The sequence below is a fragment of the Hermetia illucens genome, chromosome 2, assembly GCF_905115235.1.
Source record: "Hermetia illucens chromosome 2, iHerIll2.2.curated.20191125, whole genome shotgun sequence".
Classification (NCBI taxonomy): Eukaryota; Metazoa; Arthropoda; class Insecta; order Diptera; family Stratiomyidae; genus Hermetia; species Hermetia illucens.
Window position 1 is genome coordinate 116505423 of NC_051850.1, and position 22395 is coordinate 116527817.

Below are 22395 nucleotides of genomic sequence, written 5' to 3' on the forward strand. Positions count from 1 at the left end.
GTATACATTTTGTTGGATAGTTCTGCACTTAAATATACTCACGCAAGTGATAAAAAAAACCTTTCATACCTGACGCGCCGAGCTTTGGGTTTCCCGATTTGTTAACTCTTTCATATTTCCTAATTCCTTGCAAAATGGTTGTCATCATCTCAATACTCAAACATGCGAAGAACAAATCTGATCCCGACAGTAAGTCTGCACCCCACAATGACTAAACTCTTCGAAAAAATTCTCGCCTCAACAACCAACCTGTTGAAGCTTTTTACCAATCAGGACGCAAAATCGCAAAATCTGAAATTAGTTTCAAAATGGAAGAAAGTTGTCCAACAAAGCGGCGCATATTTGTTCTAAATCGAGTAATGCTATGTTAAGTTCACCAACTGAATAAAGTAAAAAAATACTCAGAACTTTCACCAAATATTAAAGACGCCTCTCGATCTCCTCACTCAAGATTCAAATACTGCTTGTCATGGTTGTTTGTGTTCGTCTTTGTGCTATCTTTGTGCTATAGACTTATCTCTTGCACAGTATTATTATAATAATGATATTGAAACATGGCCTCATTGGAAACTGAGACTATGAGGGAGGGGTAGGGGTATTTCGCTGCTATAACCTTGCAAATTTTCTAACCACCGCAATATGAGTGTAAAGATTTCAATAGCGAAAATCTAGACTCCAGACAGGAAATTATGTGCAATGACAAAATCGTTAACATCCTGAGCCACGTTTACAAACCACCAATTTTGCTAGCAATTATGAATGATGAATGCCAAAGATGTTTTCCTGCCATGGAACTCCTGAATTTTGCTGTATAGAATAACAGTCATGCCTTGGGGGCCCCGAATATGCTAATTTTCCACATGGGGGAGAATTAAGCACAAGGGAACATACAACAAAATATTAATCGGAATTCTTAAGGAATAATGAAATAAGCAGAAAGATGAAAGAGATGATGTCATAGGACTAGGGAACATATTCATGTCTATATGTAAACTTAAAGTTATACTACGTAAAATATTAAATAGCAATAGTATACTTAAATAGGACTCTCAAATGTCTGCAACAAAATCAATATTTGGCAGCAAGTTATTAGTATTATGTTTGTAACATCACATTCAAAAATGTATTTTTCTAGCAGTAAACGTACTACACTTATCAGTTACCATATACCATATGAATATACAGGCTGTCCAAAAAGTCAACAATAACTCTGTTTTAAACTAAAATATGACATATTTTTATATTCCATCCCTAAAGTTTGAACCCTCATCCTGTAAAAAAATTACTGAGCTAGCTTGGCCAGTTACTTGTTAGAGTGAGACAAATAGTGACGCCCCGGAGTCAGTAACTTTTAACGTCCTTGGCATTTAGTTTTTTACAATATTTCGTCTACTGTGTATCGTATTTTGTTTCTGGGATAATATGCCGCCATAGTCAGTCAAGGACTATGCAAACATGCATATAATTTATGGAGAATTCAAAGGAGTAGTAGTAGGTTGATCCCAGAAGAGTTTTAAACTGGACGTTAAGGAAAACTGCAATGCTGTTTATCTGAAGTAAGCCACCGATGGGAAGAGCTAACATCCCAGAAGCATAAATAGGACGACTCTAGCCTTCTTTTCTCATTCGAAATGTAGTACTGACGAAAACGAAAAATCTTAATGAAATTAAAAAGGACAAATTTTATGATAATGTTGATCGCTATAGACCTTTTAAAAAAGAATCTCAAATTTGAAAGAATATTGTGTTACGCAAAGTGCTCGATTCGATTGAGATGCTTTTAAAGTTACACGTAGAATACCAAGTACAATGATTTGGTTTCTTTTACAAAAATACGCCTAAAAAGCAAGTCGCTGGCCTGATGCATCGCTACCATATGTTATGATTCCGTTGCTACTGAAGGTTCGTTTATTGTTATTTTATTTTTTACGATCTATAGAGGTAAACCTGAATTCTGATTACGTTACTTTGCAAGGCCTTTTTTGTTTCCTAAATTGTTCGCCTTTGAATGCTTCATATTTGCCCTCTCTCCTTTCAATAATTGAAAAAGATGAGCAACAGATTAGTTTTGTTGTCTTGAGTCAGGAATTGAATCTTTCTGTCAAAACTTTGTCCTTTGGGATACAAAAAAGTTGCGACGATAGAGAATACTATCCCTTCTTTATTTTAAAGTAAAATAGTAAAGTAGACCTACCGGATTTTAGAAATATTATTAATACTTTAATTAAACTATTTAAATAGAGTTATAAGAAGCAGAGGGAGATGGCTGCGCGATGGTTGAGGGGGTAGAGCATCAGCCTCCGAATCTTGCTGTTATGGCTTCGAATTACTTGCACAGTATTAAATGTTATGATAGTAAAAATAAAGCACTATACTCCAGTAGGGAGTGAGCAGGAAGCACTAATATAAAAATAAAATTCGATACTCTCGAACCTTTCCGTTTCTTCTTCTGTAAGCCCCGAATAATCCTTCCTATTTTCAGTGCAAGAATCAAAAAATATGTAAAACTAGTTTATTGGCTGTCTATCCGTCTGCCACACGTACTTTTCTGGAAAATCCCCATTAAAGCGAAAGGGGGTGCGGGATTTTTTTCTCCAAATGCAATCTTGCGGGGTATCAAACAGAAGCCTTCGAACGGTTGAAAAGTGAGACAATATTTATTTTCAGAACCTATCCAATCGAAAAATCATAGATGTGCCCCTAGGTTTTAAAATATATCCCATACCGATTTGTGTTCAAATAGTGTTAATAGTAGGATGTTACTATATTTTCAAATTTTACTGGAGAGCTCCCATCTTAGAATTACAAAAAATGCAAAAGTATGAATCAGATTATAAGCCATGATATTGGAACGTTGAAGTAGAATCGTACTATTATTAAGGAAGTTATAATAATAATAATCATAAATTTTACCTAAATCCCTCATGGCTTCCCTTGATGTCCTGGGGCTCTCAGACAGTCTGGTTCAAACCATGCAGAACTACACCATTCTGCATACGTGCTCGATGTTGCGTGGAGTTCTCGACGGATTCTCCCTACCACCGGCTACCACCACCAGCGCCCCTTTAGTTATTAAGTAGCTAGGATCATCCGAGCCTAAATGCTTGGCACTTCGTGCTTCTATTAGGTAAAATCCAGCATCTGCCAAGTTTGTGACAACTCGGGAATAATAATAATAATCGTTGGCACAACAATCCATATTGGATCAGGGTCTTGATGTGAGAGAAAGCACTTCATTCAAGACCGTAATGGTACACTGCAGTGCACTGTACGAGGCAATGTTGTTAGCATTGTGCTCGTCCGAGATTATTACCCTGATTTGATTCAAGTGCTCATTCGCAGCTGAGTCAACTGGTATCCGCCATCCAGTCACGATAGCAAATCCCTTAGCCACCAGTGATATTTGAACCGCGACTTTCTGCTATGACAGTCCATCGCTCTAACCTCAACGCTCAAAATCGTCTATTTCGTGTGAATTTACTATACCCTCAGACAGCAAGGAATATGACATTGAATTGAAAATTGTTATTTTTTACTTTAGGACTTACTAGCAACACAGAAGTGAAATCGCGGCGTAAAAAATATTTTCACATATCACATACAAGCACTCTTCATACCTAAAGCGGTGACTTTTCAACTGGTTTTTAAGATTTGTTAAAATCGGTTTACTGTCCGTCTGTCTGTCCATCACATGCATTTTTCTCGGAGACGGTTATAGCGATTGACGCCAAATTTTGTAGAAAGGTGGGAACTGTGAACGCTCACACATACAGTGAGTTACATTCGTTTACGTTGAATTTAAGGGGGGATACATGTGAAAGGGGGGTGTAGTAAGTTTTTTTTTCATCAAATATAGCCATGTGGGGTATCAAATTAAAGGTCTCGATTATTACTTTTCGAAGCCGGTCTTACTTTTGGCATTTGTTAGAAAGGTGGGGAGTGCGGGGGGTTGAAAGTGAACATTTCTCTAAAGGGCCTCAATCGAAAAATCTGAAAAAAATCAAGAGGCTGTCACTATATGGTGTCTGGGCTCCGAAATACCTATATTTTTAGTAATTGGCTGCAAAACCCCCCTTAAGACTATGAATGTCAATATCATTCGAAAGTGAATACTCACATAATATATGCATATATTACGCGCTATACACAAAGTACACAAAACCTTTCGTACCTAAAGCGTCCAGCTTCCGGTCTCCCGACTTGTTTACTTTGTTTAATTTGCTTCGTTATTGGCTTTGCTGTTAGTGTTTATAATCAACCATTTTATAATCTGAGTGGGAGGACGTTGCTATTCTTCATCTTGGAAATCGAGAAAAATGCATCTCAATTTAACTAAACCGTTTGATAAAGTGAGAGAAGCCAATGGAAAATGGCATGATTAAATTATTATTGCTCCACAAATGAATTTCCTCGTCAAACCGAATCCTCTAATCCATTGAATTCGGTTGACCGATGAAGAAATTCAAAAACGTAAAAGTGAAATAGATGTAGACCTCTCCAATGATGAACTTTTGACAACATGCTTAGGTGATCACACCCAAAATTCCAGTGAGCCATTCAACTCGACAGTATGGAGCTGAACTCTGAAATATTTGCACTCAGATGACAAAGTAATTGAAATCGCCGCTTATATGGCTGGGGGACTGTTCAATGAGGGATATTCAACAATATTGAGCACCATGTAATTGTTAGATCCGAAAATTGGCTAGCAATGCAAAAGTTGTACCGATCAAATGGATATGCAACGAACAGAAAGAGGAAACATGTAGCACGAATTGTCCAGCAAAGAAGCTCATACTGTCCGTAGATTAAAGCAGCCGCGTCTGAGCGAACTTTTCGAAGAAAATGAAGGACTACTATGTAACTACTACTATGGTAACTATTGTAAGTATTCGAATTGGTACTTTTTCTTATCGAAAGCTTTGAGATTCGAAACCGGAAGCTAGGCGCTCCAGGTATGAACAGTTTTGTGTATTTATTTTATAAGGAGATTTGAGTGTGCATTTGTCCCATTAGTACGTAGCACGTAATATATGCATATATTATGTGAAAATATCCACTTTCAAGTGACATTGACATTCAAAGTCTTGAATTTGCACAGAAGCAACAGCTTTGATCTATTATAACTTTGTTACAAATAGTGCGATTTTCACCAAATTTGGTAGGATGCTCTATGCTGTATAATGGATGAACTTAAGAGGGGTTTCTTGCCAATTACTAGAAATTATAGTAATGCACTATTGTTAACTTTATTTGAACAGATATTGGTATGGAGGGTACTTCGTAGCCTAGGCACCATATAGTGGAAGACTCTTAATTTTTTTTCCAGATTTTTCGGTTGGACAGTTTCTGAGAATGGGTCCGTTAAAGAAATGATCACTTTCAACCCCCCGCGCTCTCTTCCTTTCAAACAAATGTCGAAACTAAGACCGGCTTCGAAAATTACTAACCGAGACCTTTCATTTAATACCCCACATGACTATATTTGATGAAAAAAAATTTACACCCCCCTTTTGGATGTATGGGGGCCTCCCTTAAATTCAAAAGGATGTAACTTACTGTATGCGTGAGCGTTCACAGTTCCCACATTTCCGCCAAATTTTGTGTCAATCGCTATAACCGTCTCCGAGAAAACTGTGTGTAACGGACAGACATACAGAGAGTATATTACTGACAAGGTAATAAGAAGAACACATTGATTATGATAAATAAAGTTGTATCTAATTATCAAATCAGAAGATTTTGATGAAAGCAAGCTTGATTTAATACAGAAAACTCCCTCTCTTCTGACTCCATCAGAGGTAGAAAGGGTTATGATTGAATGCAAGCCAACAATTGTAAAAGCCGCCTCCAAACTAATTATGGCGAGCCTCTCGATGCGTAGCAAAAAATGGCCAAAGAAGGTAATGAAATGTTACAACAACCTCGTTCACTTATCGAATCGAAAAATAGTTTCGAAAAGCGGTAGACAGACTAGACGTAAAAACGTACAGTGTAAAAAAAGCAGAGAAGTCATAGATAAACCAAACGGAACTGTAGTATAGAAAACAATAGAAAGATGTCTTTGAAAGTGATGACATTGTTCCCCGGCACTTATTCGAAAAGTGAGTTGTCACTTATGAAGACTCAACTGAGTGGGGAAGGAACGCTTTGAAAAAATGGTATTTACATCTACGAGTGAACCTGTTTCCAAATTCAGAACTAAATTCTTTGAATTAATGGCTGGATCACCAATAAAGAAACTTTTCTACTGCCCTTATGCGAACTATTTTTGGAGAACCTCGAGAATAAATAAAAGACCCACCCAACCTCAAAATTTTCCACATTTCTCTAAGAGGAAAACAGAATTGGTCAAATTTGACAGATAACAAAAAATGTGAAAAAAAGGCTTGGAAAATGAGGGTTCCAGATTGTTTTAACCCGTAGCGTTTCTTCTCTATTAAAAATTCGAATACCATTCAGCAAGGACTTTCCCATGTCTTGTGATAAAATGTATGTAGGACAGACCAAAAGAGTGTGGTAATTGAACATATAAAACAGGCCAAAGGTGCAAAAAAAGGAATAATAACCAGCACATAAGGTCAAAAGCAGGCAACTACATAGTGGAGCAAAAACACCATCTGACGCGTAATAATCCATAGATAATAAAGAAATAAATAACACTAAGAAGTTGAACTTATACAAAAGTTTCCACATATCGTGAATTCCTCAGAAAAAAAATAAATACTGGCTTAGACAATCATTTCCTCGCCTTAATTAAGCTTTAGGTATTATATAATAGTTACTATTTCTGGTATATAAATTTATTAAACAGAATCCCTGAATTTTAGAAGACAAATTTATTAATTATAGTTGAGGAAATTTAACCAAGGCCAGAAGTTTTACACAATTGCAGATTGTAGTTTATGATTGATATTCGTCACATACGAGGCTCCAAAAATACTAGTGCGGATACCGCATTCGGAGGGGCGATATATGTATATACTCAGAAAATATCAGATTTAAAATCCTGGCTAGAAAACTAGACCTAGAACTGCAAGAACAAGTATCTGGGAAGAAATATTCCAATACTCTTAAAAAATAGAGATACTCAATAGGAAGACCTTGGCTATATGAGCCGGATTCACCACTTTCTATAATATATAACTTTATTTAAGAAGCCTGTAATGACAAAATGCTACTGGTGATGGCCGAAGATCATCCTGAGTAGCCGGAGACGACCAAGAGGGGAGAGTAATCCCAGAAATCTGAAAGATGGCGAAATTGACCGTTAAGGTCTCCCTACAAATGTTGAAACTTCATCGAAGTGTTCCGTCGGCACGTGCGTGCATGCCAGCTTCGGGAATGGGGGGGGGGGAGGGGTTTGGGTGGCACTTCGATTCCACACGTGTTTTCATACAAAAATTCACGTGTCCTTGTAACCGATGCTTGGGTCCGCACCAGATTCTGGAAATTCCACAAACAAGGGGATTCGCGCGGATCTACCGACAGATCAACACGCGAACTACAACTGAAAGGTGAAAATAGAAAAAAAAAATAACGACTGGACTGTGCGCGTGGAGCTGTAAAACTCCGGATACGAGCGATTGAAGAGCCACGACGGAACGCATTTTCAATCGATGTATTGTGAGGCGCGGCCTTCAAAGTTCCCTCCCTGCATTGGCATCCTTAGGCCATTCTATTGGAAGTAGACCCAGTAGGCCACTATCGCATTCAAATCTAAAATCAAAGTAATCGATGATACTGAAATACTTCTAGCCTACCTAACCTAACCTACCTAACCAGGTCTAAGTTATCATCACAGATTGGTAATTTTGGTGAAAGTGAAAAATTCCTTTATTGCTCCATAAAATACCCTGCGAAGGTCCATGTTGCTGGATGCCTCTTGTCGCGATTCTTTGACCTATGCCAAAATCCTGGATGCCAAATTGATGGTACAATTATATAAATCTGGGTTGTTGAAGTTTGCTGAAAATTTATATTGTAAAGCTAAGTAAAAGGCCCTTTTATAAGATAATGATCGCTGACATCGGAGCCGATTTTTGCGTGACAGTAAAATTTGATCAGTAAAATGGACAACCCATATCAATCACTAGATGATAAGCGAAGCCTAAAGGCGAGCAAATCACAGCTACTGTATATGCTAGGGAATACTTGTTTCAAAGAGCAAATAAGATCCAAGGCTAAGCAATAACTAGAACTGTTAATCTATAAAGCTTAATAAATGTATGTTGCCTGGAAAACAAAATTTGGGAAAAGTAGGTGCTTTCTATCTGGCAATTGAAAGACAAAATTTGGGGTTGTTATTGGCTATTTCTAACGGTCATATTACCATGGAACTTATCATTTTTCGGTCCCACACTGGTAGCATTTGTTAAAAACTTATGTAAAGCGGATTTTTAAGACCACTTTTGTGGCTTGGCTTTTATAGTTGACAGAAAACAATTCGAGAGAGTGGCTTTGTCAGCCAAAAGCACCCAGGTTCATTACTTGTTTTCGAATATTTTGGTTTCATCTGCGTTCTTAATTTAATATATTGGTTAATTACTGCATAATTATCAAAAAGTGGATAGCATATTTTCGGAATATATTCATACAAAGTATATGTATGTAGTATATATACGTGTTTCCACTGAACAGTAACAACTTTTTGGAAAGTCCTACCTTGTAAGTCTTGCTGACATCGCATATCGTCTGATTTAATGGCGCGTTATACACTGGAGTTGCAAAGTATATAATGGGTGCTGAGTGTATGCACCCAGCCACTGTCAGTCCCGCCAGGACTATTTTCGCACGCCTTACAGTACACATGGACTGTCGTTTCAACGGATACATAACAGCAATAAACCGCTCCACCGTAAAAGCCACTACAAACCACACTGACAAAAAACTACTTAAATAACTCAAGAACGACAGGAGCTGACATCCTGTGTTCATGTTATAAATCCCGATTCCAATGAAATTCATCCACTGCATCAACGAACTGAACAGAAAACATGTATCACTAACTGCCAAAGCTGCCAAGTAATAACTGGACGACAATTTCTTTAACTTTGTTTTGAAAAACACCACAACCGACAGGATATTTCCAATGCTACCACTGAAAGCCACGATTGGTATGTAGTAGAGTGAGAGCAGATCACCAATAACTTCCACGGTCTTCAAAATTGCATCGTTGCGATCCGGATCTACCGATACGTTGGGAAACCCGAAGTCTGGAAAGAGCGTGCTCCTTGTAGAATTTAATCCACTCAAAACATCGAAACTGGACCCAAACACAAAACCTGTATCGCTTTCATTCATATCTCGCTCCATTTGTGATATTTCTGGTAAATGTAACATTTTCCGGTTAATTTATTCAAAAGCCAAAAAAAAGATCCCTTGGGCATGCAATAAGTCGCATCACTGAAACTTCATCACTTGGAAGCTGGGAATTATTTTAAAATTGATCTTCCTAGATACTCGAAAGACCATATCCTATTCAAGGATACCTCAACGGTTTGATTTCTTATGACCGCCCAATCGTTTCGATTTGAATGCAATCCGCAGGCGAGTAGCACATCAACTGAATCTTTTGCCGGTCGAAACTAGATATTAAAACGATTGAAAGGAATGCTCGGAAAGTCCTTCTGGTTCTGCAGCACTCAAATACAGCATGCTCGTGTATGAAGAGATCCACGTAGCTATGAAAGCTCTCCTTCGAGGAGTAGAGAATCCGTCGAGAAGAGAAATGCTCAACTGTGAATCCGGATGCGGATGGGGACGACTTGTTTTATGAATGAAGTCGTCCTTGTGGATTTTGGACTGAATGTGGATTTGTAGTACTACAAGTCCCAATTCGATTAACACGTGGTGGATTCTGCTAGTTAGTGGTTTACTTTCGGGATGTTTACTAAGAGGAAACTGTTTCACTAGTCAATTTAAGGAGCTTACGAAGAATGAACAGAGTGCCTGCAATTTTCACTTATGAACGTATCGTTGATGGTGCTAATGCGAGATTTTGCCCTGAGCTGCCATGGTTGTGAATGAGATTATTTTTCATATCTTTAGAAATGTGTGTACTTTAATTGTGCGAAACTTAGTTCAAAACAATTTCATCATTAGCTCGAACATGGTAAAATTATAGGCGAAATGCTGATTGGGGGCTGAATTTGCCTGGAAAAGAAGTTTCAAACTCGGAACTTTATTGGGTATTCGATCAGCATTAGTTATACTTGGCAAATCTTTTAACTTTAAAAGTGAGATTGTTTCCAAGAAATAGATTTTTACTGTTTTTTATATAAAGCAGAAGGTTGAAATACTATAGTCTGAACAGAAATAGCATAGGTGGTTTACTTTGAGTAGCAGCCAGGAGGGGAATTGTTTCTCTTTGAAGCCTCTAGGAAAGAAGTCTGAATTTGTTTTCGGGATAATGTTCACGCCACCTGCATGGCATCTTCTCATGATCTGGGAACTGGTTTAGACAGGACAGGATTGGGAGATTTCGGTCCAAAATAAGAATCATCTCAGTAGCTTTAAATGAGAACCTGGAACGTGGATTCGATGCCCCGTTTTTTTGGTAGTACATTTATGTTAGTCCAGAGTCTGCCACAAAGTAATTTGTTTTTTAATATATCCACAGCTTCTTAATAATATCGAACATATTACGAGATGCGTCCTGTTGGCTCCAGTGATTAGAGCACTAGGCTGTCATAGCGGAAGGTCGTTGTACAAATCTCACTGGATGTCGGATACCAGTTGACTCAGCTATGAACGAGAACCTGAGTCAATCAAGTTAATAATCTCGGGCGAATCCTATGTTGACCACATTGCCTCCTACAGTGTACAGTAATCTATCGTTCCGGTCTTGAATGAACTGCTCCAACACACTTCAAGGCCCTGATCCAATTGGATTGTTGCGACAACGACTATTATTTTTATTTTACATTTAACATATTTACTAGTTTCCTCCTTAATGTGCATAACAAAGAAGCGCTCTGATTGCCTCAAAGACAATTATCACTTGGTGGTGATTTATGTTCGTTTTCGCATTTCGTCAGTACCAACCTTCACGGGCATTTCGTCAGTACCAACCTTCACGAGAGTTTTATGGCCCACCCATCGTTCTACAGTGGAAGAACTATCTTTCACACTAGACCACAGATATACAGATACGGTCATTATCAAATATGTTCGTCTCTCGGATACTAATAAAGTACCTGGTTACATTCCGAACGAACCCCATAAGCCCGGACGGAAAGTTCTTCTGATTTTTAAGGGGTTTTATGTAAAGGAAAATCTGATTAAAATCGGTTGACTATCTATCAGTCCGTCCATCTGTCTGTCTGCTAAACCTGTCTTTCGTTGATTGTAAAGGAGACGAGTGTGGGGGTCCAAAAGGTGTTAGTTACTTCAAGGACTCGTTGTCAGCAACTAACCAACCCAAAACTCTAAAATAAATATCAGGGTCTATGCCCGTGGCATCTGAGTCTCTCTCTTCATATCGATACCTATTTTAATAAAACTAATAATAGATATTACCATATTTACTGGAAAATCTTTTGTTTAGAAATTGACTGGAAACCCCCTTGAGTTTATTCTATAATCATCATGTATTAATATAGGCTGTACTATTGAGCAGAAAACCGCCAAGTTTAGTGGAAATCGCCCTCTTACTAACAGAGCTATTATAAATCAAATTTGTCACTTTTGTGCAAAGTTTATTGCATTTTAAGACTTTGGATACCAATATCCCACTAAAGTAAATAGTCTGACTAAATGCATAGACATTACGAACTAGGGACAAATGTCCACTCAAATGTGCTTATATAAGCAATACACAAAACCTTTCATTGCTGAAGCGTTTGGCTTCCGGTTTTCCGACTTTCTGCTCGAAATGAAGGAGTTTAACTGTAAAGTTGGTGAAATATTCAACTTGATGGGGGTAAAGGACCCACGTCTTACAAAAATCTTATTGTGTCTATGAAATTCTTGTGTAATGAACCTGAAAATTGGGGGATGGTGAAATGATTAACCTCATTTCGTTGTTGCCACTAATACAGGGCTACACTACGCGAGAGAAATTGATGACGCCTCGACAAGCAGTTGCTTATTATTTTGTTGGTTCTCGTTTGCGAAATTGCTTTGAAATTTAAATGAAATATGGTTGTTAATGCTGTTGACTTACCTAGGACCCGAAAATTAGGTGTTGAAATGAGCTGGTGATGCTTTTGTTCAGTACAGAATTGATGTACGAGTGGACTCTGCTGCAGATTGTTTCGCACGAAACCTTAAAACTTCCTTCAATTTGTGTTCCGCCAACTTCCCTGATTAAACGAATGTTTGTTTCACATGTCCAAACAACATCCTTAAGTTGTTTCTCTACTACCGATGTTATCGGTATAGCCAATATATGTAACTTCTTCCTGGAGTTCGGGTTCCCTACCGGTCCTTAAGGTACATTCCCGGTTCCCAAATATTCAATTTAACCTACATCTGTATCATAGATAATTTACTAAATACGCGAAATATCCCTGATTTTCTAATATGCTGTCTATCGCCCTGTCAGTTTACGGTTGTAACTGCTTCATCCTTCACTGACACTGCGTTCATTGTATCTGTTATTGATCGGCCAGCGTGAAAACTATACTGGTACTTCGATATGCCCTCTAACTTGCGTCTACATTTGAGGGCAGGCTCCTGTAGCTGTCTCATATCGTCCAGCAAACAAATGAGATTATATAAGGATGATTTACCAGGTACTTCTTCTCTGACTTGACTACTTTCTTCCAAGGTGTGGTGTAGATGAAACGAACTACTCCGATCATACTTCTAATGCCCGTTTCAGATTGAGTATTCCATCCAGCCGTTATTAGCTCCTAACTTCGCCTGTGTGGTGGTCACTAGCCTGCTAGATCTGTTCTTTTATTCGTCCCATGACAATGTGCTCGCGTCCAGCACTAACGGCATAATCCACAGTGGTTTTTTGTGGTGTCGAAAACTTTCCTCCAGTTCCGCAGATCATCCTTCTCGAGATTGGAACAGACTAGCGGTTTAGATTTCAAAACCCAGAGGAGGTGTTCTTCTCAATCGACCAATCACAGCCTTAACTGCAACTTCATAGCATCCTTACAATGAGGTATATGGCAGGCGCGGGTAGGAAGTGCGCTTGCAGCATGCGTCGACGACCGATCCGTAGGTTAGTACCTGGGATGCAATATCTGCCAACCAATCCACTACCAACGGTTTCCGACCTGGCCACAAACGCAACCATGCACGCACACTTCGAAAAGGATACATGTGCATGCTCCGTTATAATTAAAAATTAAACCGGAGTCTCTCTGATATTTTTCTCCCCTGCAAAAAAAGAGACAAGTAATAATCAGAGAATGTTATGCTCGGGGTGGTGTTATGGTGGATGCGATTGAATTTTCCTGCCTAGCTCTATGAATTTCTGGCTAGTTCCCAATAGTAGTATGGGCCCTAAAGTCCAATATCGCCTCTTGGCTCTCGAAATCTTTGCCTTCTCAAATTTTGAAAATCGAGGAACGCGAAGCTCTCATTCTCCAGTTAGTCCTCGCTCCTATTCCAAAGCAGCGAGTTGAGTACCGTGCTATTTGGTAATTTCATCTTCTACTTCTCTCAAGAATAATTTTTGTACTTTTTGACCTATTCGAAGAGTGCTCTCTCTATGCGCCAATTCTAAACCATTTAATTTTCTGACACCATTTTCGTCGTTGTAAACCCAATCTGTTCTGAAGTTCAATTTAAAGTTCCATGGCTATGTGATTTTCGTAAACAGTTGCGCCGCTCTAAACTGGTGGGCTGACTTGTGCAATGCTACAGCGAAAAGCAGAAGCAATCGCACTCCACATTGAGGGCAACGGGACAAACGGGACGCAAATAGTCCATTGTAGATCGAACTAAGAAGAAAGCGTGCCTGAAGTAAACTTCATCCAAATAGTCTTCAGGTCTCAGAAAAGAAAGTGGAGAACGACCAGAGGAAACAGCACGCTGCTCGATTGAAAACCGTCTACCTAAAGTGTCAAGGCGGATATGAATGGTAGAGCAGCAAAAGAGAAGGGGGCAAAATGAAGACCGTCAACTGTTCTCTTTAAAGCGCCGAAAGGCACGACTTCGGTCTGGGTCTTCATCGAAACCCTTGTAAGATTAAGCCGGAAGACAATGGAATAGAAGTACCTTCCAGGGTAGCAGAGTTCTCGTTGGATTAGGTTCGAAGACGGGTCCATTGTGCGAGTCAGATGACCGGCTACTGGGCGGGAGATTCTGGTTTCTATCCTACAACTTTTGTACTCTCTGGAAATCAGTGGTCTTGACTACTTAACGTGAAGTACCGGAGAGGAAGAGGCCACCAAACTTGAATGCCCGAGGTAACTTATTTCTGCGAATGTTCCACGAATTATCGGAATCGAAAATTCGATGCGGTGGAAGTTGCCGAGCAATACACGAGAAAACTTTCACCAGCGGGAAAAATCAAAATTGACTGGAATATGTGTGAGGTTCCGAAAACATCCATCAGACTAGACTATGGGCACATGTCTACAGCCCTTTGGAGATCTGACAGAGGGCAGGATATCGCATGTGAAGTCAAGTAGTACATAAAGCGTAGATTTGCAAGGAAAAAGAACCCTGCCTTGTGTGTGCCCCATCCCGAAACGGTGTACGACCTTCAGGGTATAACAGGACAACTAACATGGTCCGCACATTACAAATCAGCATGCACCTGAGAGAAACCGCTCACGAGTAGCTGGTGCAGTTCGTTGCGAAAGTAAAAGTTGGTCTAGTGTTTATAAACGAACGGTATCGGAACATGGACCCAAGCCGGTTTGTCTGGATAAGAGTTAACGCTTTTCACCGAATGGTGCGCACTTTCGACTCAGAGGTTCTAGAGGGCGGTATCTTGGGTACAGAGGGGCGTATCCTCAACCAGCCTTCAAAGAAAAATGTCTCCTGGAAATAGCGTTGAGAACAAAACCCGCAGCCTTAAACACCGGCTTCATGCCAAAGTTCGACACCTACATTTCCCTCCTAAACTTTGCATTAAATCAGCGTTGTCGTCGGGGGACGGGTGGTGAATTCTGAAGGACTTCTCGGCAAGCGATCATCAATACATTGCGTTCGAAGTGGTTGATGCTATCTCTCGACGTACACCACCCCTGTGCTCTCTGTGCACGTCATCATTGATGCTCTTGAAATAGGTAAAGCCGCGGTAGCGGGCACTTCGGAGTGATAACGCTGTTCTTGGCATTGACATAGATTCAGTTATGAACCTAATAATGATACCCTGACAAGCTAAGCGAAAATTGTGGTTCGGTGGGAGTAAATAACAATGGGGGGATAGGGAGACTCGGTATAAATTGGTTACCCGAAAAATCTTGGAAACGTTGCCCACTTTATGTCGGACAGATGGACCGTATTGTACGGGTAATATTCCCTACACACACCGTCTGAGCTAATGACAACAACGTGGAAAGCGCTGAGAATTGTCCACTTTTTGTCATGAAAGAACTGGAAAAGATCAGGACCGATGCTATTCCGACCTTCGACCAAGCCTACTACACGGAGTATTCAACGCTTGCCTGAAAGAGGGCAGGGAGCTTCCTTCCCATTTTTTTGCGGCCGGGAAAGTGCTCGAAAAGCTCATCAGGAATAGACACACTTAAGCGATACATACCGGCGGGGACTTATTCTCAAGGTAACTCAGTTTCACAGAAGAGACATCCCTAGTAGATGTCACCATAGTCGTTGTGGATGCTGTTCGTCAAGTTGAAGCTCCGAGCTGCCAAACTCGGCGAATAATGCTCCTGGTAACGCTTGATGTCAGAAATGCCTTTAATTCCGTAAGAAAGGGAGATATGCTAGGTCAACCAAAAAATTCATTCCACGTGCCGTTTAAGGAAAGTTGTCATTGCGTTCAGGATTCTTCATTGACCCCACTTCAAGTATTTAGCGTATCTGTACATATCACTGTCAGTTAACTTAATTCAAGGGTGATTGATAATGAACATAATAACAATAACAGGATAATGTGACTACTCTAAAATTCTACTTAGCAACCCTACTGGGATTATTTCTAAATCAATCAAGAATACTAAACTTCCAAATTCCTGATGTAGTTAAAATCTTCTTCAGTTTAGCTTGCATTATATCTTTATTGTACTCAATTAAGATGTCGGATCGAAACGTACGTGGTTTCAACATCTCTAAGCAAAAAGCTCATACACATCAAATGCAATTTGTAGTGCACTTTAGCGATAGTGTCAAGTACAATTGCTTTGTATGTTTCTTTCCTCCAACTAAACAGCTTATTTTTAAAATATACTATTACATCGCATTAACTCTCATTACGAAGTTTAAAATGTGGAGAAAATGAAAAGAGTGCTGAGAAAGGGTAATTCGCAAGATTAAGTGGAAGTGCATTGCTCATTTTCGTAGTCGTTTCAATTGCAGTGGATACCACTTAAAAAGATCTTGAATCTAAACTTGAGTGTTTAACCACAGATGATGCTCAGAGAATCATTCCCGCGTTATGGTTTAAATGCGTAGAAAGTGATATTTGCCAGATTTCATTAAGTGAATTTAAGTGCTCATTTCCGGGAAACTACTGTATACAAAGTTATCTGCCACTGCTTCGTCTATTCAGTGTCGTAATCAATTGCATTCATCGCATGCATAAAAAAAATTGCAAACATATTTTTGACATCTACAAGACTCCTGTTTACCTTGAAGTGCTCCTTTCAATAAGTTCCGATTTAATGAATGAAATGTATAAGTGTAGATATTGAATTACCGTAAGAATCTTTTCGAATAGATGTAAATTGGCTGTAAAATATTCATAATGATCGTGAGGGAAGTTATCTCTAATCATATTTTCAATCATGATCCCTCTGAGATGATTGAGTAGAAGTTTTTCAATCTAATATCTTGTGGTCAAATGTTCATCATCAATGGCGCAACAACCGGTATCCGGTCTAGGTCTGCCTTAATAAGAAACTCCAGACATCCCGGTTTTGCGCCGAGGTCCACCAATTCGATATCCCTAAAAGATGTCTGGCGTCCTGGCCTACACCATCGCTCCATCTTAGGCAGGGTCTGCCTCTCTTCTTTTTCTGCCTTCTTTTTCTAACATAGATATTGCCCTTATAGACTTTCCGGGTGGGATCATCCTCATCCATACGGATTAAGTGACCCGTCCACCGTAACCTATTGAGCCGGATTTTATCCACAACCGGACGGTCATGATGTCGCTCATAGATTTCGTCATTGTGTAGGCTACGGAATCATCCATCCTCATGTAGGGGGCCAAAAATTCTTAGAGGAGTAGAGTTTGCAATTTTTCAAATCTTGGTTTCGGTTATGGATGTCTTCCCTTACGCTTATTTTACTGTTACTCCAACATTGCAGTTGTAATAGATTCCTAGGCACGATTAGCACGGAATAGCGTAATCCCAATGTTGCTTTTGAATCCAACATTTAAACGACATAGTCGGAATTAATGGTGTCAAGTCACATAAAATTCAGTGCCACCGTCGGCTAAGGCAATGTTCCTCAGATATTCAAACTATTCGATTCCTTCAATGTTCCTTTCATCAATAGCGCAACAACCGGTATCCGATCTGGATCGAGATCCACCAATTCGATATCCCTTGAAGCTCTCTAGCGACCTGGCCTATACCATTGTTCCATGGGAGCTAGGATCTGCCACGTCTTTTTCTCCGCCAAATATATATATTGTTCTTATAGACTTTCCTGGCTGGATCACCTGCCCACTGCAACTCATGGTATCGCTCATAGATTTCGTCGTTATGTAGGCTACGGAATCGTCTATCCTTCGGAGGATTCTTCTCTCGAACGCGGCCAAGAGTTCGCAATTCTCCTTGCTAAGAACCCAAGTTTCCGAGGAATACATGAGGACTGGCAAGATCATTGTCTTGTACAGTAAGAAGTTTGAGCCTATGGTGAGACGTTCAAAGCGAAACAGTTTTTGTAAACTAAAATAGGCTCTGTTGGTTGCTAACAAACCTGCATGGATTTCATCGTCATAGGTTCGGCTGAGATTTTCGATCCTACATGGGAGAAATTATCAACGGTCTCATAGTTGTAGTCCCCTGTTTTAATTGTTGTTATTTGCTTCTTTGGCTTTTGGTGCTGACATTGCACCATATATTTCGTTTTGCATTCATTAATATGCAGCCCAAGATCTCGCACCGCCTGCTTGATTTGGATAATGGCAGTTTGCACATCTCTGGTTATTATTCGCATGATGTCGATATGGTCAGCATAGGCCAGTAGTTGGGTAGACTTGAAGAAGATGTTGTCTCCCGTTTTTATCTTAGCATTACAGATCACGTTTTTCTACGCCAGGTTAAAAAGAATATAGGTTATAGAATATAGAATAAAGCGTGACTTTCCCAAAAAATTTCAATTTCCCACTTCCCCAATCATTTAATTCCAGATGTGGTACCATTTTCGGAGACTACATAAATTTCTTATAAATAGATATTTTTTCAATTGCAAAGGTCATCATCACTTCGAAGATATAATTGTTCAAATTTTAAAAAATTTCAAAATTCACTTAAATATGGTAGTTTTGCATGCGAGCAATAGAAAATAATCCACCAAAGACTTACGCCCCTGGTGTGGTTGCTCCTTGTACCTTTCAAGGTCCTTTTTCCGCCTGTAAAATTGCTTATCCGACGGTGATAGGCTTCTGTCCGCGTTCCTTGAAATAGTAGCGCTGCTCGGTATGTCGCGTTCATCGTTGAGTCAGTTCCGACTTTTCTTGCGGGCGGGGCCAAATGTAACTGTGGCCATATCAACGATAACGTTCCTCGGGTGGTTGTAAAGATCATTTGACGATACTTCATATCCAGGACCTCTGTTAGTCTCGGTTATTGCAGCAGCACTTTCTTGTAGATGGCTTCCGTGTTCACTTTCATCTGATTGTCAAGAGGAATACAAAGCGGTGTTGTTATTCGAGCCCGTACTATGAATATAAGAAATAGTGGCTCCTTTATGGGAAATCAATCTCCTGACCAGCGAATTTCTTGAAACGCTGTTGCGTCACCTCTATAATCAAATGGAGTATCGACCTACTGCTTGGCAGATCCTTTTCTGTACAGGGAGCACACGGTCGCCTGGTTCGTCATTGTAAAATTCGTCCAGCATGTAATATCCATCCAGTCTAAAGCTTTTTTGTGGCTTCGTAACAAGTGGTTTTTCGTGTAGGGTTGTCAACCCGACACAATCCCCGAATCTGGAGGACCAGTTGGTACAATTTTCCGCTTTTTTAGCTGCGGGAAACTCGCCTTCATACTTCTCCGTTTCCAGCTTCTCGTTAAGAAAGAACTCCCAGCGATCACGATGTGAAGATGCAAGTGTGGTTCGGTAGTAGAGCTTTTGGTATTGGTTCAGCAGGTGTTTTCCAGGTTTTATGCTCCATCGCGGATTCCATTTCCCCACCAATGTGTTCTTCATTAGTCATATAGGTGTCCGAACAGCTGAGTGGTTAGAGCATAAAGCTGTCGTATGGAAGGTCGCCGTTCAAATCTCACTGGTGACAGTGGGATTTGCATCGTAATTTGACGTCGGATACCAGTCGACTCAGCTGTTGAGTACCTGAGTCAAATCTGGGTAATAATCTCCGGCGAGGGCAATGCTGACCACCTTGCCTCCTACAGTGTACTGTAGTGTACCGCTACGGTCTTGAATGAAGTGCTCTAACACACGTCAAGGCCCTGATCCAGTTGTTACGCCAACTATTATTATTATTGAGAATCTTAGTTTTGTCCGTATATATTTTTAGTTCAAATGTCCTTGTCTCCTTTTCCAAATCAATTCATCCATTCTTGCAGCAACTTGACGCGAGATTATGAAAACATCACCAGGGTAGTGGGGCCACTTGGGTAAAGATGCCAACCTCTGTTGAGCCTCTCATGTCCTCTGGCCACAGCAGCATGAAAAACGATACTGATAACAGATAGTAGTAGTTACAGAAACTGAATCCGGCCCTGTGGGAGATCAAATCTCGCCAAAATTTTACATAGATGCAGCATCGTTTGCATCGTAAGTTGCCCTAATAGTAGTCACTAACTTCTTCGAAATAGTTCTATTGCATAGAGGACTCTAAACACTCTTTCTATTGGGGCTGTCGAAAACTTTCCCAAATTCGATAGAGAGCAGGGAATGTAACTCAATGGTGCGTTTTTAGGATCAATTGTCAATCTTGATCGAGCGTTTCGTGAGCGTCTAATTCAACGTCGTGTGTCTTCCTCTTTAGAAATTGCAGCTGCTTTCAAGTAAGATGCTTTTGTTTAAAATTTGTAATAAGTACATCATGTTGTTCAGATCTTTCGGTAGCCCTTGAAGTGGAAAGCAGCGTTATCTAGGGGCGAGTTACAACAACGCGAACAGTACCAAAATATTTTCTATTCAAAACCGAATATATACGCCAATTTCAATAGCCACCGATTATGGCCATGTGAGGTACAAAATAAAAGGTTTCAATAAGTCCCGAAGTAAGTATTAGGTTTGACATTAGCTGTGAAAGGGAGGAGTGAGGGGGCTTGGAAATGATCGCTTATTTAACGGGAGTCATTCTCCAAAGGCACTGAGCTGACATCTGAAAAAAAATCAGGAAGTTGTCTTTATACGGTGTCTAGGCTTCAATATGTCCTCCGTATGGGAAAAGGTTCAAAAAATTCTACTGTAATATAGGCCATTATATGATACTGTCAAGTCCTGTGGAAATTGCAGGATTACTAAGGACTAGGTCAAAGTTGACGTTTTTGTGCCAATTCACTGCAATATAAGACTCGGAAAAACAGTGTCAAGCTAAAGTGAATAGTTTGACCTATTAACTGCATAAACATTAAGTGGAACAAATGTCCACTCAAGCATGCATATAAGAAATACACAAAACCTTCCACACTTGACGCGTCCAGCTTCCGGTTTCTCAACATGTTGTATGTGATTTTTTAGCGTTTTTCATATAGAATTATATTTAGATTTGTAATTTTAATTTTTGAACCAAGTCGGAATACCGAAAGCTGGTGCTTTGGGCATAACGGTTTTGTGTTCATCTTAGGTGAGACACTTTCTACACACATACTTCCATTCGTATATGGCTAAAAACCTAAAATATTCCTTTATATTTTTTTGCTTCACACAAAACCTTAAAAAGAGGGCATATCATAAGAGTTGTCATGAACTTGGAACTCTAATACGTCGCATTCGCCCCACTTGCAACGGTTAAAGTAATTTCGAGTTCCTTAAGTTGTATGCGCGTTCAGAATTCTATGGCAAGCCATTCCTTGGAGATTGCCAGAGGCAAAGTCGTTTTAATAGCGGCTTAGTGCTCTCTGACGGCTTTTCAATATATCTTTTATCCGGATCCAATGCCGATCGATATTTGAACCATAGAAGCCGGTCTCTTTTGAACTTGTAAAGCAACCAAAAGTAGTCACCTTTTTAGAGACCAATTTCAGTGACAAAGACAACTGCTAAATCTATTATTGGGGGCGATTTATTCTAGTTAAATGCGAAGGGTCGCATTTTTTCAGTGTCAGTCGTTACGACCTCCGAAACATATCGAGGTGTTGCCAAAACCTACCCTAACGTTAAGACCCCCGCTCTCATGACCATATTATCTCATGCTTGACTTCATTCTGGAGGGGAATCCTGCTTTTAATATCCTTACAACCTCTGTTTGTTCGTGCTGCGGGGGAACCTTACTAATGCCGTTATGTCTTGCATGACATTAAATTTGCACTTGTTTTCAACAGACGTTCTACTGTACAAAAGCATAGTGAAGTAGGGGGAAGATGAAGACTTTCCATAGCCCCGTCATCGTGCTTCGCGCTGGCCCAGCAAATTTTGTCCATATTATAGAAATTCTAGTCCTTAATTGCTGTCCATTGTCAAACATTCTCTTTTCAGATTTTGTCGTAGCTTATAATTATGGGGCGATCATTCTAAATTTGGAAGAGGGTCAACTTTGCTGTCAAACGGTAAGAAAACATAATCTGGTCTGATGTGATTAAAAAGGAGTAGCCAAAGGCTACTATCTCCTGACGCAAGGAGCGACTCTGATGCACTTTCCATACTTCGAACTTTCCTATTTATATCGCACTAGATCAAATTAGTTTGCATTGCTCATGAGCAAATACCTTCTTCAAATCAAATCCACCTGACTAGAAACGAGGGGATGTATATTACAATGGTTTCGCATCAGTAACTGTGCGTCCTACCACAGAGCCAATACACAACCTTGGTGTCGTTTGAACTGTCCAATTTACCATTAGCTTTTTCCAGCGTACTATTCATCGCAATGATCACTTTCATATACATGCTTTTATACATTCTAGATATTTACCAATTGTCGATGGTTTTTTCGTC

General features: G+C 39.8%; 2 protein-coding genes across 9 annotated transcripts in view; one reads left to right on the forward strand and one right to left on the reverse strand.

Moving 5' to 3' along the window:
* LOC119649638 (thyrotropin-releasing hormone receptor) overlaps window positions 1-9919 on the reverse strand; it is a 233547-nt gene extending 223628 nt beyond the window's left edge. For both annotated transcript variants that reach the window (XM_038051890.1, XM_038051889.1), the window contains exon 1: window positions 8665-9919. In XM_038051890.1, the coding sequence (XP_037907818.1) occupies window positions 8665-9342 (678 nt within the window). In that variant the 5' untranslated portion in view covers window positions 9343-9919. The remainder of the gene's footprint in view (window positions 1-8664) is intronic.
* LOC119649635 (protein furry) overlaps window positions 1-22395 on the forward strand; it is a 582748-nt gene that overhangs the window by 488524 nt on the left and 71829 nt on the right. The gene's annotated exons all lie outside the window — the stretch shown is intronic.